The sequence below is a fragment of the Nelumbo lutea genome, chromosome 6 (assembly GCF_056320005.1).
Source record: "Nelumbo lutea isolate HS-2025 chromosome 6, American lotus-T2T, whole genome shotgun sequence".
Taxonomy (NCBI): Eukaryota; Viridiplantae; Streptophyta; class Magnoliopsida; order Proteales; family Nelumbonaceae; genus Nelumbo; species Nelumbo lutea.
Window position 1 is genome coordinate 28361291 of NC_142689.1, and position 17621 is coordinate 28378911.

At 36.3% G+C, this 17621-nt stretch overlaps 1 protein-coding gene across 1 annotated transcript; it reads right to left on the reverse strand.

Moving 5' to 3' along the window:
* Positions 1-4954: 4954 nt before the first annotated feature.
* LOC148848215 (cytochrome P450 family protein) lies at positions 4955-9713 on the reverse strand. Its single transcript, XM_088952538.1, has 2 exons — positions 9466-9713; positions 4955-6239 (listed from the first exon to the last, which is right to left on the reverse strand). Exon 2 carries the CDS (start codon positions 6187-6189, stop codon positions 5182-5184), a length of 1008 nt encoding a protein of 335 aa, XP_088808664.1. The 5' UTR covers positions 6190-6239; positions 9466-9713; the 3' UTR covers positions 4955-5181.
* Positions 9714-17621: the final 7908 nt, after the last annotated feature.

Here is a 17621-nt window from a genome sequence, read left to right on the forward strand (position 1 = left end):
AAACTTGAGCTCAAGTTCAACTCAAGTCAAAAGCTCAGAAGTTTGAGCTCAGCTCGACTACCTTTGATTGCAGATCTCCCTCAACAATTGAGATCTCCCTCAGCTATTGAAGCGTCGAGCTGAGTTTTCCCTAACAAGTGAGGTGCTGAGCTGAGGTTTTCCTTAGTTGATGAGGTGCCGAGTTGATATCTCCCTCAGTTGACAAGTTGTCGAGTTGAGGCTTTCCTCAGTGGCTGAGGTGACACCCTATGTACACATTCGATTAGGCTTGTGAGCCTCATGACCTGAGATTTATTAAGCACAAGCTTGACTTGTGGCCACCCTTACCAACCCACCCATACTTATAGGGTTCGACCTGAAATTAACCCAACCCATGTCGCAATATTTCAATTGTAATTTTTGTGATAGATTTTGAAAACTTAAGAGTCATTAATTTAAGTTGAAAATTGGTTTATGGGTTATTGGGTTGATATCCTTATTCTCCCATGCTCTATTTTTTTAGTATGTATTGATTTTTTTAGAGTAAAATGAAGTAGAAAGAGCTCTATGGCATTTTTAATTAGGTGTGGTCATGGACAAGGTTAGGCTTAAGTCTATTATAAAGATTTACTAATGTAACTATTTTAAACAGAATTTAAATTAATAAAAAAATTTAAAACTAATAAATTTATCATATCAAAATAAATTTTATAAGATTAGTATTTCCTATTTATAAAACTGTTTTTATTATAAATTAATTACATTTATAATGTTAGTATTTTAGTTGGACTTGCAATTATTATTAACAAAATCGAATTAGTTTTATATTTTTTAAATATGATTTAGATTGATTAAAATTACAAAATTTAAAGTTTTATTACCAATAATTAATAATTACGGTATTTAATTAAGTTAATTAGGATTGTTTAACCACATAAACAAGTTGCCTAATTAAATAGGTAACTTAAATCACACGTTTGTTAAATAATTTGCACTTACAGTTGTAGTATAATTGGCATCGAACTAATGGATACATGTGTAATATAAATCTAAACTTAAATAAGAACCTATACCCTGGGATGCAACTTGGACAAGCCCAACCAGGCTGACCTGACCCATAAATTTACCTGTGATGGGCAAGGAATTTTTGGTCCTTGGGTTGGATGGGTTGGATCTAAGCCTAAAAGTTTGAGCTTTTAGGGGGTTAAGCCCTGGCCTAGCCCTTATGTAATGCTAGCCCAACCCAACCTTATCCCAACTTGAGCCCAATTGAACAATATACATATGTACATGAACATATGACACATTATTTGTGCACACACACACACATACACTCATACACACAAATAATGATAATGATGATAAACAATAGGTTTCCAAAATTTTCTACAACTTCTTATATTTCTATGTCTATAAAATTTATTCTTATTTGTCACACTTAATTTTGTTTAATATGATGCGTATATGATGCTAGAGATGTGCCCAAATGTCTTATACAATTTTTTCTTTGTAGTTTTTATACATTTGTGTGTGTTTTATATATTTTTAATTATTATTATTTAATTACGACATTAAGGGCTTACACATTTGACCCCAAAAAGGTTGAATTGTTGACTTGCCCCCAAATAGAAAAGCAACTCCATTTTTGCATTGGTTAATTTGTATTTTATTCCTATCATCACTAAAATCTATTATTCTTTATCACACTTGTTTTTCTTTGATATGATTAATTCATATAGGATTCAATGAAATAATGAGATTTAATATCTTAAATATAAGACTTAACGAGAGGGAATTGAATGAGGAGAAATGTAATAGTTCAGGTTACATTTTGTACCCTTATAATTATAGAGAGATCAAATTCAAAATAGGGGTATTTTAGTCAAGAATGAGATTCAATGAATGTTAATGAGAGTTAATACCTTAAATATAAGAATTGATAAGGTGGACTTGAACCAGGAGAAAAGTGGTTGTTCAAATTACATTTTTAATTTGTCCTTACAATTAAAGAGTAACAAAATAAAAAAATCAGGGTATTTTAGTCAAACAAAGTTCTATGCTCTCATTTACTCTTTTAATAGTAGTATAGATATGGATGTTAAGGTTAAACTTTAGTGTGTGCTTATTGACTAACCTAAGCCCAATAGCCCAGGATCGAGCCCAACACGAGTGCATCAAATTTTACTATTTTAGTGCTCGTTGGGCTAGGGTTGGACAGATCTGGCTTGACCTTAGTCTTGGGCCTTAAGCCCAAAACTAAGGGTTGGGTCTGGATTGAGCTTAATTATTGTTATTTTAATTACTGCAAAATTTTATTTGAATAATTCATAAATTTACTTAATTAGTTATTATGATTAATTTTTAACATTAATTAATTAAGTAATTCGTTATCAGCTCTAATTAACTATAATTAATTAAGCATTTAATGAATAACAGCAATTATTAGATAGCATTTAAATCTAGTTAATTAGTTAACTGTATTTAATTCTGTAATTGTTCTATTTATAATTATAATAAGATTTTTATTAATTATTAAAATTTTACTTTACTTTTATTATTTGTGTTGTTGTATTGTCCATTTTTCTCTTATTATTAGTTTAGAATATTTATAATCTTCTTATTTCAAAATTTAAGTTTTAATTTAAACTGTTTTCAAAAATAATTTTAACTTAAAACATTAATATTTTAATACATTGATGAAAATTTAAATGCATGTATTTGCAAAGTGGACAGAGATTATATCACGCTAATTATGGTCAAGCGAGCCTAACAAGGCAGGCCCAGGTCTGGCCCATATATGCCCTTATCCACATTTAAATAAGTTCAGTTATCTTAATGTCAAAACTGCACTGAGTCTGTTTGGTTTCACAGTTGGAATTGAAATTAGAATTGGATCAAAATCCATCAGAATTGGAAATGGAATAGTCTATTCCTCATAGCCTTTTTGGTTCATACGGAAATGAGAATCAAATGGAATGGATTCTCATTTCCAATGGAAAGGGGGATGACTATTTCCTCAAATGGAGAATGCCATTCCATGATTCCACCAGGAATGGAAATGCAATTTTGATCATGGTTCAATTCCAAACTCCTATCCCATGAACCAAATGGACCTTAAGTAGCTTTATATGCTTATATAGACTATAAGGGAGCATTTGGTTTGATAGAGAGGAATAATTTTTTAAGAATTAATTACTTAAATATGCTATGAGGTTTCCCTACACTAACTACTTGTGAGGGGGTTCCAGACACAAACAGATCACTCGTCAGTGAAACGTTTTGGACCATCTGTCCTTTGCGTTTTGATGTCATAAATGCCCTTTGCTATTTATTAAATTTTCAAAACATGTCATTTAGATTTCTCTCTCTCTCTCTCTTTTTTGTTTCCTTCACAAAATGAGCACGTTCTTATGGTAGGTGTAGCTGATGCAAGTATGAACATGTTAAAATTAAAATTTCTAGTATACAGCATTCTATTTATCATCATCATCATCAAAACAAGGAATAACGGTTAGGATTTCTTCTTTGTAGTCAGGGAGAGATGCTCCCCACCACAAACAAAAGTTTTGGATGAACGATGGAGCATCAAACTGCTCCACCTTCCCATTGTAACCCAGTACAACCTAGTTCTAGCCATTGCAAATTATCCAATCCGGTGATCTGTTCCAGAATACTTCCTTGAATCTTGTTATATAGCAAATCCAAAAACATGATTCTTGAGAAACCTTACATCAGATAGATCAAAGTCGAGTTATTTTCATGATAAATACATCCACATCATCATAGCATTTTCCTTCACCAACATTGATGTGTCCTAGTGAGCTTATTATTAGCTGATATAGGCCCTCACTGTTAACTTATCAGAAAGAAGACGATGAAAAGTGTTAGAAACAAAATTTAGAAGGAGATAATTCCCTACAACATCTAAGGAATGTTTAAACTTTAAACAGCTATCATGTTAAATCACAACACCGCAAGCATAGAATTTAGATTCAAAATTAATAATTGACCAAGGGGCAAAATTTTACGAAGTATTGGCCTGTATCATTATCAGTTGATATGTGTCGTATTGGTGGATACAGATACGCAAAGTGCTTGGAGGTTCGAAGTTTGACCTATTTTAAGAAAAAGACACTAGACAGGCCTTACATTAACCGCCCTCTTCAAAGTGGTGGTGGTCCTGGTGGACTGATAGGCTTGTTGTAACCTATAGGCCTGGCTTCAAATCCTCCTGTGTTACAAAAATTATGGCTCAAACAGAAGTTGATGAGAGAAAAAGTTAACGATGTATCAACGAATACACTGCCAAAACCCTTTTTTTTTCCATTCAATACACTGCCAAAACTTGAACATGATATGTGAGTATTGATTGTATGACTCGTGTCACTATTTACTTTTGATCTTATGATCATTGGGCTCAGTTTGGAAGGAATACAAATACAAATATAAAGAAAACCATGTATTTTGCATTATTTTGTATGTATTTATATTGTACATATTTGTAATTGTCCTCTTTTAAGCTCAGTTTGGGAAGAGAGCAAATATATGTTGAATGCAAAACCTTGCCTATGGTATTTCTAAATCTTGTATCTGCACTCTTCCCAAACTGAGCCTTAGAAACATTAATAAGCAAAACCATGTTGCCTAGTTAAGAAAACCATCAACAGTTGTGTACAAAAACAACAAATTTTTTGCTTCTGGAACCATGTGTTGCCAGTTCCAGAACGAGCAATAATCAAATGAACAGTTATTTCAATTCTGGTATGTTCCAAAACTCGATGAAACATGAATGCAATCACAAACCAAGTACACCCTTGATCGTTTGGTGGCCGTTCAACATATGGGATATGGCCATTAACTACAAGGTGAAGAAGATGGATCATGCAGCTAGACAAACAGCTATTTTCAATAAGCCAGTTACACAAAACAAATCTAACCAGAATCACTGATCCTGCATGTATTACTAAAGACGAAATGGGGAAAAGGATATTCATTCATTGCTGTTTCTATTTTACATGTATACAACGAAGAAAGGGAATATTAATAATATGCTAATGAAACGGGGGAGGAAAGATCATTTATCTATACATGTTACTTAATTGTACTGTACTGTAAAAAATACTTATATTATTTATTATATATCTTCATTGGGGGCATATAAAATCCATCATTGAGATCGAGGATACCAAATATGGTAAATATTCAAGCCTGTTTTTGAGCTCGAGCAGTGAATCCAGCAAACCAAGCGACCCTCATGAGCTGCATTCCAAGTATTAGCACCCACCATGATACCAAACCCCTAATGGTATGAACCATCCAAGCAGGTGCAACAATTTCAGCCCCCAACTTCAATCCCCTCATAAGCTGCAACACCCGGTAAGCCTCATATACAACTGGGGTTACAAGCCACACTGGTGACTCCCAGTGCCATGTCAGCATTTCTGTCAGCATCTGTATAGACAGGAGTAGAAGGTAGGGAACCAATAGAACTGAGAATGAGATGAAAGACAGTTGCGGTTGGAGAAAACCTTTGTGTGAGGCCATGAACATTGCCAATGGGATAACAAAACCAATGATGCTTGCAGCCATGTTCCAAAACCTGTAACTAAGAGGAGCCTGGCTTTTGCATGATTGGGTTGGACTCTTTGGTCGAGCACAGGCATCAGCCATGAGGAGAAACAAGGTCACACCAATATTAAAGATGCAATCAAGTCCCACCAATGAAAGCAAGCTAGCTACATTAGTGCCAAGATAGACAGAAGACAACGGTAACCACAAGGTGGGTACCATCCCTGTGGCAAGCAAAACAGACGGACCCAAAAGCCACATAAGCCATTTAAGAAGTTGGGAATGCATGGATAGTTGATTACTTGCATCTAGAACACCATCTCTATCATTTAGAGCTGAAGTCTCACTTGTATCATTTGGAATTGAAGTCTCAGTTGTACTTTCAGCAGTCATGGTTTCAAATATGTTGCTACCACTCTTCAAAAAGTTGTCATCAGTTTCCTCATTATGAACATATGTGATTGAAGGAGATGGTTCCCAAGAGGACAATTTCGTACAAAAATTTGGTTGCAGTTTCAAGCAAATTGGGGGAAAGGTGAATCTATATAGTGCCCTTGATGACTTGTAAGGCAGGCTTTTCAGACGGTGTTGGGCAATATTGATGTTTGCTATGGTTTGTGGTGGCTGTGCAAAGGATGCCATGAGTTGGTTGAATACTTGAAACTTCAGACGATTTGGCTGGAACTGGATTCCTGAAATAATAAAATAAAGTAAGAAAATTTTATTATGCAAAGATGACCAAAAAAACAATTATAATGGAAGATTTCCAAATAGAAACAGAATCATAATATTACCAAAATTCCTATTATATGCTGATAAAATGTAGTTTCTAAGTTCCTTTATCCAGGTTTATAAGAAAGCAGAACAACAAAAGACTGGATCAACTGATCCTTAATACCATAGATAACAATCCTGGAATACCATAGATAAGTCTACTTAACTAGGTAAATATTTCCTTAAAAGCAATTGTGCAGTGTTAGTGTCTTAGTTGTCATATTTAGGGGTGGCAGTTTTTCACCCAACCCGCTGAACCCACCCAGTATCTAACCCACCCAACCCGCCCATTTACTTGGCGGGTTGGAAATGGGTTGATCACCCATTCGGTCAATTTAAATGGGTTGGGTTGGGTTGTGGATAACCATTGGGTTAACCACTAAAGATATAAGTATTAATTCCTTAGCCATTTTTTTTAAATTTTCTTCATTTGAATGAAATAATATATAATTAATGCATTAATTTTCTATTAATTATTGACTAAAATTAGTTTTGCCTCGAATCAACACACTTCACCCAAATCGACATAAATCCAAATCAACTTGACCCGAGTCCGGACCAGCTCAACTTGGTCTAAATATGAACAGACCCGATCATCTCGGTTTGGTTTGTTTAGGGTGGTCAGCCAATCCGAACCCGACTGACCCAGGGCAAGTCGATCTGGGTCGACTAGAATTCAAAACGGGCACGGTGCGGGATGGTTCGACTAGGACCCTGGTCTGGCTTGTATCCACACAACCCGACCTTCGGTCCCAAACCCGTGCACAAACCTGATATGGGCCTGTCCATGTCAATCGGCCATTGATTGAACCGGTCTGGTCTAGTCAGACCGGACTGATCCAAATCTAAACGGTTCAACCACCCTTGATATGATTAGCTCAAAGACAATCCAATTAGATAGTTCAAGTTGGTTTGACTGGTTTGAACCTAAGTGGTTCGATCAAACCTGAAACCCGAACATAGTCAAATGGATTTGCCGCTTGTGTAAAAATAACATGCATGTAATGTGATTGGGTTAAAGCAGGTTTGGGTTGAACCCAACCCATATAATTTTATATAACTGGATCATTAATGGGTTGGCAGGCTAGATGGGTTGGGTTGAGCTCAACCCAACCCAACCCGCCCAATTGCCACTGCTAGTCATATTCCAGTAAAATATTTAGAATAGCAATATCCAAAAAAGAAAAAAGGAAGAAAAAAAGAAAGAAAGAGAACAAAAAAGAGAAAAGAAAGATTTATTAGAGAGAAAGTGGAGTAGAGCCCCCAGACCCCCTTGGTTGGGGGGCTTCTCCCCCCCGATCCCCCAATTCGTGTTATGCATCTTCAATCTTCTTAATATAAGTGATTTTTATTAAAAACAAAGAAAAATGGGATCCTCCCTCCTCTTCTTCCTCCTCCCCCTCCTCTTAAGGAAGTACAAGCCTCCTTGTGTTCAGGAGGTTATGCCTCTTACATTCTGAACATCACGCCTCTAGGTAGTGGAACACCTCGTGTCACACTTCCACGTTCTAAAACATATGATTATTATGCAAGAGAGTTGTAAGTTATGGCCATGTGGCCATGCGGCCACAACAAACACCCTCAAGTTCAGTAAGGTTTACTAGCTGGGGGTGCAGAATATGGGACAATAGAAGTTTTCCATAGAGTTTTTTGACTTAATTTTTAACTAAGCTACCTTCGTGAATGCAATGAATAAGGTTACTATGTCATACTTCTCTTCATTAAACATGATTTAGAGGCAAACTCTGAGTGTTATTCCTAGAATATTTTCTGTCAAATTTTAACCAACAAGCAGCCTGGAACTACTACTTCATTGTTTTTATCTTCATTTCAAAACTAGCTGTAAGAACACGGAAGGTTAATGTCCAGGAGTCATCTATTTTTATCCTTGAATTTTCTGTTACAATGAACCTATCATGATTCACAGTTCCAGTTCTTCTCACTCATGGCATCATCCACAATATCACCTCAGAGATTGGCAGAATTGCCATTAATAAGTAAGGTTAAATAATGATAATATCTGAAGTGCTACTCAAAGTTAAGCCTACTGCATGTAAAAACCTTGTATCTTTGAACACATAAGAAAATATAACCTATTCAACTGATCCTGCATCATTTATCAAAATAATGCTCATCATTTCCACGTTGAACATTCAATGTTTTTCCCTCTACACTTGCCAATAACTATGTTTAGTGTTTGATCAAATAGGACACAAACTAACTCCATTGTCACAATTAAACAACCACTCAGGTAGAAACCTAACTTGAAATGCAATTAGTAAAAGCTCCCAACAAATAGCTTCTTCGATAACAGAGATTTAACACTAGGCTTCAATCCCATCCGTCCCCCTCCCCCCTCCCCAACAAACTCGTATGCACAATTCAAACCAAATAAGATTGATCATAGTTCAATTAGCTGCAACATGAAGATTTCTGGCTTTGATCCCATCTTACCTATCGAAAAGTTTTACAACTAGGAAGAAAAAGTAAGTTCACTAAGAAAAAATGAATGGAAGTGATGGTATTAGGGAGGACACAAGGTGTTTACTGTGCTGCCACCACGAAGGTACACCGCCACAACGATTTCTGCAAGTTAATCTGATTATCTTAGAAAATACAACCATGGACAAGGCTACAAACTGGTAACTGTTTTCGTGGATTTGAACCACCGTAGTTACAAATCCATCCCCGGGCCTGGGGCTCGCAAACTAAATTCTTACAATTCCCTCCCTTGCCAGAGGTCAGCAAGGCTGTTGGCTGACCTAGGACTAGGATTCCATTTGAATGAACTAGCAGTTCAAGTTGGTTCTCAAATACTTTGCTTCTTTAAATTATGTCTAAAAAGTCCAAGGACCAGATATTGTTGATGTAAAAGGAAAAAAATCTGCTTCCCCAGGAACCCTAGCGTTTGAAGCAGAGAGCAAACGATTAGATTCATGACAACTTGCCTTCATCTTAATACGTGGAAAAGCATCAAATCAAGAAATCAATTACCAATATGCAATTAACCCTCGATAAGAACAAATTCGTAAATCACAAATTTCAGAAAGAACATGAACGAGTTCTAGAAAATCAACAAAAGAGGAAATAACAAAACAAAAAAACTGGTAAAGATGAGAATTAGGGCGCAAGATATAAAATCACCTCTCAAAACGCCATTTAAGAATCAGAAGTTCAACCCAGGAGCCTGGAATTGTTTGAAAATTATAACTCGGGAATCAGTGGAAGCGTCTTCAGCACTGAGGAATAACGGGCTACTGATGATTGTCCGTAGAATCTGTATTAACCTCGTCTCAGACTGAGGAGCGTCGACTGGTCGGTTCGGTTCGATTGCAGGTTATTTGGCCAATCGAACCTACCTAATCGGGTTGGGGCATTGACCAACCGAAACCGATCGCTTATCAGTGCAAATCGATCAATTCAGCTCGTCTCGGTTTGGTTTACAGAACTAATTTATTAAATTGGGAAACAGGGTTTGATTGGATAAAATTTTAAAACAACAAAATAAATTAATAATTTTAATGATATTATAAAAAATTAAATATAAAATATAAAATATTTTAAAATAAAAAATAAGAAAAATTTCCATTTTCTCACATTAAAAATTTAAATATTATATATATATATATATAATTGGGTTATGTTCAAATCGAAACCAACCCAATCTCTCGGGTTAGCATAACGCATGAACCAAATCCCATCGAAAATAGTTAAAAACTGACCAACTCAGATTAATTTGGATTGGATTTATTGATTTGATTTGATTTGATTTTCTATATTAGATTGATCGCCTTGATCGGCCTTATGAACAATTATATTTTCAGTATATTGTTACCAAAAAAAAGGCAAAAAGACTTTAGTTATGCCTCCCATATAATTTCTAATAGGACTTGAACCTCCCATATAAATAAGATGCCTTTATATTTGACATAATTGATAAAAAGACTCTTTTATCCTTTATTATCCTTCAAAATTTCAATGAGTACCACTAACTTTCATCATTTTGAAACAAGAATGATTGTTGTAGCTTGAATCAACCTTTGTACAATCACTTTAAGGGCTTCTCACAAGAGTTTATTCACAAATTGATCTCATGAATATTTTGGATAATTTGATGTGAAATCTAATTTAGACACATCAACATGCATTGAGTGATTGATGACATGCTCTATAAGAACTTGCCTCTGTAAAGTTTCTTGTCTCAGAGATTTTAATTGAACATTTATCCAAAAAAGGATTTTCATTCTCCGTGAAAACTCAAACCATGTATGACATAGAGGGGCAATATTGGGTTTTTAAAAATATTAATAAAATTTAATCGAAGGTATTTGTTTTATGACATCACCAATAAGAGAGGCGTTAGTCTATTTTGAAAATAAAGGAAAGGTATTAGTATTTAACATAATCCTCAAAAGAGGTTTAAGTCTTTTACAAAAAAATAAAAAAAGTAGTTTGAGTAAATTTCATTTATCAAAACTGTGGTCTGTATAATTCTGGTCTAACCCAAAGATGATATGCACAATAATTGCTTTGTCGATGTCCCACTAGTTTTATTATTTGTTTTTTCAGTGCTCGCTGGCGGCCAATAACCTGGTAATTGAGGAAAAAAACTTTGGTAGTCAGGGCCAACAATTCATTCAGTCCCTTTACTTATCCAATTGATAGTTTTTTTTACTATCGTTATGATTTAGCTACTTGATTAAGTATATTTTTATTATTTAAAAATTAATTAATGTTATTTTACTGTTTTTAACCTGTACACATGTGACACCACGTGACATTTAAAATTTTTTACAATCCAATGCCTCTTGTCTCCTTCCTCTCGACCTGGCGCACCCTTTCTCCTCCGACCTACCTCTCTCTTCCCTCTGTCTTCCTCCCACCATCTTCGTCAACACCAGATCACCGGGGAGCAATAGCACGGTATTCACACTGTATAAAAGAACCAAAAAAAAAAAGAAAATTAAAGCATCTGTCCGATCTTTTCACAATCAATAACAAAAAAAAAAAAAAACAAGAATAAAAAGAAAATCAAAGCCAATCTCTACTATTTGCTACTGGTATCATTCAAATTTTTTATTCGCAGGAGTATCTATTAATCCTTCTCTTTTAGTGGGGTTTCTTCTTCAACCAACCATCTTTGACCATTTGCTTGATCATCTTAGATTGAAGGGTGACGGCCTCGTCGACCTCGAAGTGCTCTCCATTGGAGCTCGTCAGAATGAACTTTCTGGCTTCATCCTCTTTCTTCTTCAACAGTGGGGGTGGTCTGTTGAAGAAGAAGAGAACGAGTGAACTGAATAGGGGCAACGGTGGTGGCAACCAAAGTGGTATGAGCGAACTGAACAGGGGTGACGGTGGCGGCAACCCCGTCTGAACTCTGATCTCTCCTTTGCTCTCTCTTTTTCCTCTGGGCGACGGCGGCAACACTGCCTTGTAGCTCCACCTAGCGGCGGAATCACCTGACCATTCTTCCATCTTCTTTCCTCCTCCTCTCTCTATTCTCCTATGTTCTGCCTCCCCTTTCCAATTGAAACCGACCATCCAAGTTGCAACGACAACTCTTGATTTCGTTGTTGACCAGTTAATAAAGGAGGCCACCTATGTTTGATAGGGGCCCGGGATCGAAAAAAGACCCGAGAGATTCCACCAGACTGAAGATTGTCTTCACGGTCTTGTTGTAGGGTCGTCTTTGAGCTATGCATTTTTTAAGCCGCACGGGTTTAAAATCGAATATTTTGGACCATAAAAGGGTAGTTTAGGCATTTTGCACGGGTTTTGATTGAGGTTACGGTAAGAATAGAATTAGTCAATTATAAAAAAAGTAGGGGTAGCATGAGTCAATTTTCAAACAATAAGGGTATAGTTAGTCAATTAGCTAAATCATAAGGGTAGTTTAAGAAATTTACCCTAAATAAAATCTATTAATCTTAATGTGCATAACGTACTCTCTTATTTCCCTAATTCTCTATCACCTCTAACCAAGGTTTAAAATATCGTAATGTATCGGGCCGTATCGGCTGATACGTACCATTCCGATAAGAACTCGATACATGGAATGCGTATAAATCATTTGTTCAATTTCTTTTCGTATGTATTGGTTTGTATGAGTTGTTTTGTATATGTATCAGTCGATATGAGCCCAAAACAAACCGATACAAACCGAGTAATTTCAGTTCCCCTTCTTCCATTAATTTTGTTAATTTATATTTCATATAAAATCTATCTTGTTAATTTAGTTTCTTACTCCTATATTTAAGTGACCTCTAACCTAGGTTTAAAATATCATAATGTATCGAGCCATATTGACTGATATTCCGATAAGAACTCGATACATGGAACACGTATAAATTATATGTTTCGTTTCTTTTTGTTTTGGTTCCCCTTCTTCCATTAATTTGATTAATTTACATTTAATACCGAATCTCTCTCATTAATGTAGTTTCTTACTCGTATATTTATGTCTAACATCTCCTTCATTAATTAGTCATAAATTCAAATTTGAATTTTAGCGTCTAATCCCAATCCTCTCATTAATTAATGATCCTCTTTCTAGTTAATTTCATTTTATTAGTATAAAAAACTACAAATGTTAACAATAACAATTAACAAGATTTAAACCTTTGTCACTAGATTTTAACGCCTATAGCTTCATCACTAAGCCATTCCAATTTGTTTGTTACAATTATATACATTTTTAGTTTGAAGTAAATTTTATCTTTTCTTAGTGGTGCTTATTAATAAATGTTGAAATTAGTTATTAAAATTTATATACTAATAAATATTAAGATAAATTATATTGATTATTTGAAAATTGATGTATATACATTCACATTTTAGTTTTTTTTGTACTTTTTCACATTTTAATTATTCCATCATTTTTCAACGGTTATTACTTATATCTTGATATGTCACATTTTATATAAACATTAAATTATGGTTTTTTACATTTAAACGACTTATTTACAATAAACTTGTAAGTATTGTTATTAATATATTTTTTATGAACTATTTGAATTTTCTATCATATTTATGCATATCTTGATTTTTCGTTTGTATCCATGCTATCTAAAATGTATCCTGACATGTTTCTTAAAATTGTCTTTCTGATACACCTTGCGTTTCCGATACTTTGAACTTTGCCTCTAACATATAATATCAAATAAAAAATATAAATATAAATAAAATAACGATTGCTTATCTAAAACTTTATCACCTTTCTTTCACATTTGTTTTACACTTATTCTAACTTTTGAAAACCTTCCTCTATCAAAGATCTACCATTAAGGACTGGATACGGAATTGTTTTGGTGACTCCCAGGTCGAATGATCTGACTATTCGGTTCAAATAGATAGTTCATTCTGATTTAGAAAATAATTAAAATAAAAAAGACCAAAAATCATTGTCTGGATTGATGATTTGATCACCCCGGTCAGTAGGTCACTGATCAAGCCAATATATATATATATATTGGCTCAAAAGCGGTTTTAGGGTGAAAAAGAACCGATTACCTAGACAGTTCATGGGTCAACCAGTTTGACTGTCCAGTCCGGTCCAATTTTCAAAATCATGATTAGGAGATGAATTACCATTGTAAATTTTATGTATTATCCCTCTTTTTGAGTTTGCCTTAAACAAAATTGTGCAATAATGAATTTATCATACTACCCCTCTATCTGAGATTTGGGGGTTCATCACTTTTTTATTTTTTAGGCGAAAATGCAATTAGGGGGCCCGAGAGGTGACTCTTCCAGCAGCATCTAGAAATGATTTTTTTTTTCTATTTTTCACATGTTTTCTAACAATTATTTAACAAAAATATTAATGTTAAATTGGTCATTAAAAACAATTAATGGCCTAATTGCACAACTTCCATCAATGGTCACAAACAACAAGATGATGGAAGACAAGTTTTAGATAACAAAAATTATTTGAGGGGATCTTTAAAGGTTTTGAAAACTCAGGGTAAGTTTAAGAGAATTGGAGAAATGAAGAGATATATGAAAAAGATAGATATAGGAAAACAATTGATCAATACACTGAAATCATAAACATGGTAGCAAATTAATAAGATGTTATTTATCAAAATTCATGGGTGAATTTTGATTGATCAAAACTCTCCGTATCATATATTTTCTGCATCATAGATTTTCCCTTAGATAATGACCTAAAAATTGATAAAATACAAAATAATTTAGAATGTGTTTAAACTTGGGTTAAGGCATAGATCTAAGCATCATGCAGAAGTTGGAGAGTGAGTCTTCTATTTTTTTTTTATTTTGTTAATTTTACAATTTGACTTAAAAATTAGAATGGATCTATTTCGCAATCTAATTTCCCGACAAATACGCGGCCACATCTCTTAGACCCATATAAATGTAGTCAACCCACATTCATCATACTTTCTTCGGATCATGGTTTTTATAACCGACCTGGAGGCCGAATCGGTCAGTGGTCCGGTTAATGGGTTGAATGGTTTGATCATTCAAACTGAATGGCCGGTTTGTTCTGACAAAAAAATAAAAAAATAAAAATGGTCAAAATTGTTTGAATGGTTAGCTGCCCGGGTTAGTGATTTATTGATCAAAATCAATGATTTTGGGCAAATTTTCTGTTTTGGGAAAAACTGAAATCAATCACCTGGCTGGTTTCTGGTTTTTTTTATCCGACCGTACGGTCCGATCCGGTTTTGAAAACCATGCTTTGGATCACTAATTGGGATCTCCTACCTACAAAACACATTATAACACCCTACCAACATGATCCGACACTGCACATCTATGTCAATGTTTCAGTAGTAAAATAGAGATATGCTAACAATGGAAACAAATTCAAAGTAGAGCATAAACTACTTTGTTATTTTTAGGGAAAATTCCCGATAGGTACCCTGTAATTTAGGTTGGATGCCAATTTAGTACTTGAACTTTAAAATGCAACAAATATAGTACCCAAACTTTCATTTTGTGACAATCTACTACCTAGAGTTAATGGACCCTCAGTTCTGTATATCAAATGACCTCATGTGCAATTTAACAATTTTTAAAATTCCAAAATTACCCTTAAAAATATATTATTCATCATCTTCTTTCTCAAGAAAATGAAACAGAATCCAGAGGGTTTGCCGCTGGATGCGGCATATCTTCATCCAATCTTCTCCTACTTCTTTCTTACTACGTTATTGTAGTAGATAACAACGATAAATCTCCAACTTCACTAGCAATGTGAGACGTTGCAACTCGACAGGAATGGACATAATAAAGTAGCAAAAGCGGATCGACAAGGTTTGAAGTGCCGTTAAATTTTCCAGACCACTGGGGAGTGACTCAAAAGGTGAAAACCATATATTCAATACCTTTATTTTGTTATTTTACGGTAATGATCTTGAAAAACCACCTACATCACCTTTTAACTCCAATTCCTCAAGCTGTTGTAGAAGACATGGCGATGGCGTAAACGGCGTCCAAGTCAACTGAGCACAGTTCTTGATGCACAGTGTTCTTAGTGCTTCAGCAGAGAAAAACAGAGGGGGCAGCTCTTTTAACTTGGGGGCATTTGTCCAGCCGCAACTCAGAAAGTTGTGGCATCAAAGCAATGGAAGTCGTGGCATCAGATCCCATCTCCATCTCTCTCTGTATTTCTCTATCTTGGGGCTCTTTTCATCACTGCTACTGATGTTGGATGAAGAGACGGGCTTTGCGATGAAGGTTGGCTCGTTGCCTCCAGGCATGAGGACGAGAACCCTGTACTCGGTGTCGGGCGGTGGGCTGGTGGGCTTTGTTGTTTTCTCCTCAGTTTCATCTCCATTCCAACGGCCAACACTGCCGCTGCTGCATCGGCTGCCTTCCTCCTCTGCTCTGTCTCTACCCTCAACTTCTTATGGTGTTTCTAGATCACAATGAAGATGTACCTACTGATCCACATGTTCCACTTCGCGCTTCAGCTCTGGTAATGTTCCCAGTCCTCTGCTGCGATAAAGTTGTTCAACAATGCTAGACAGGTAGTGGTCAAAACAGATGAAGGTAATTGATGAAGGAAGATTTGGCCCGACTTCATATTTACGCAATACGTGGTAAAGGCAACAGCTCAGCACAAAAGCACACCTAAGGTGCGAGCACCAAAGGGAGAAACTAGTGGACCGAACTCCCCTGCCGGCAGTCCGAACTCCCTACTAGGAACCCGATCTCTCCCTTTGACCCCAAGCCAGACAGTAACCCGAACAGGCTTGCCTGTAGCAGTTCGGAATACACCTCACCGAACTGGCCTGCCTTATAGTAGTTCGGGACACACCTCGCCGAACTGGCCTGCCATATAGCAATACAAGACATACCTCCGTACTCAAGCTTCACCTCGCTCACCACTCCAGCACATCACCTCCAGGACGCCAAAACCGAACAAACCGTACCATGCCTGACACCGAGGAAGTTCGTACCCAAGGGCGGTGCACCTGACTGACTTGGGATCTGACGCTTGACGACCGCACTCCAAACGGCCACCTGCCACCGCCTCCTGACACCGTCATCTCCAATTACAGAGACGGCTCCGACAAAGAGCAGTGATGGTTCTGTCCTAGTAGAAAGAATGATACCCGACCTGACAGGGGCTTCGGAGTGAGTGCGCGAAGTGGCTATAAAGGCTCCCTACCCCCAACAACAAGGTATGTAAACTTTGCGTCATCTGGTCTTTACTTTGCCTTTGAGAGAATACTAACTTGAGCTTCGGAATTATCTCACTGGGTTCCCCTCGGAGTTCCCTCATCTTCTCCGTTTCAGGCTCCCCGTCGCTCCAGTCAGAGGCGAAATCGTTGACAGCTGAGACCGGTCGGATTGCGCTCCATCAATAACCGAAAGTGATCAGGTCATCTGGTGTTTCTAAATCACAACGGAGATGTACCTACTACTGATCCACATGTTCCACTTCCCGCTTCTGCTCTGATAGTATTCCTAGTCCTCTACCGCGTTAAAGTTGTTCAACGATGCTAGACAAGTGGTGGTCAAAATAGATGAAGGTAGCCGAAAGTGATCAGATCATTTGGTGTTTCTTCAGAGCGGATTCCTCCTCCATAACTAGAAAAGAAGAAGATTTCACCGCTGCCTCCTTCACCTTCTTTTTCAAGAGCTCGTTCTCTTCCCGAACCATGTCCAATTGCTTCTCCTTCTCTGTCAACTTCTCTTTAAGCAAGTTGATTTCGTCAATCATCACAGTCGAGTTATCCAATGCTGGTTTCTTGGGTTCATGGGTTTCCCTTGGAGGAGGAGAAGAGGTATGGTAGTGGAGAATTCCATCCTCCGAATCTGGTGGC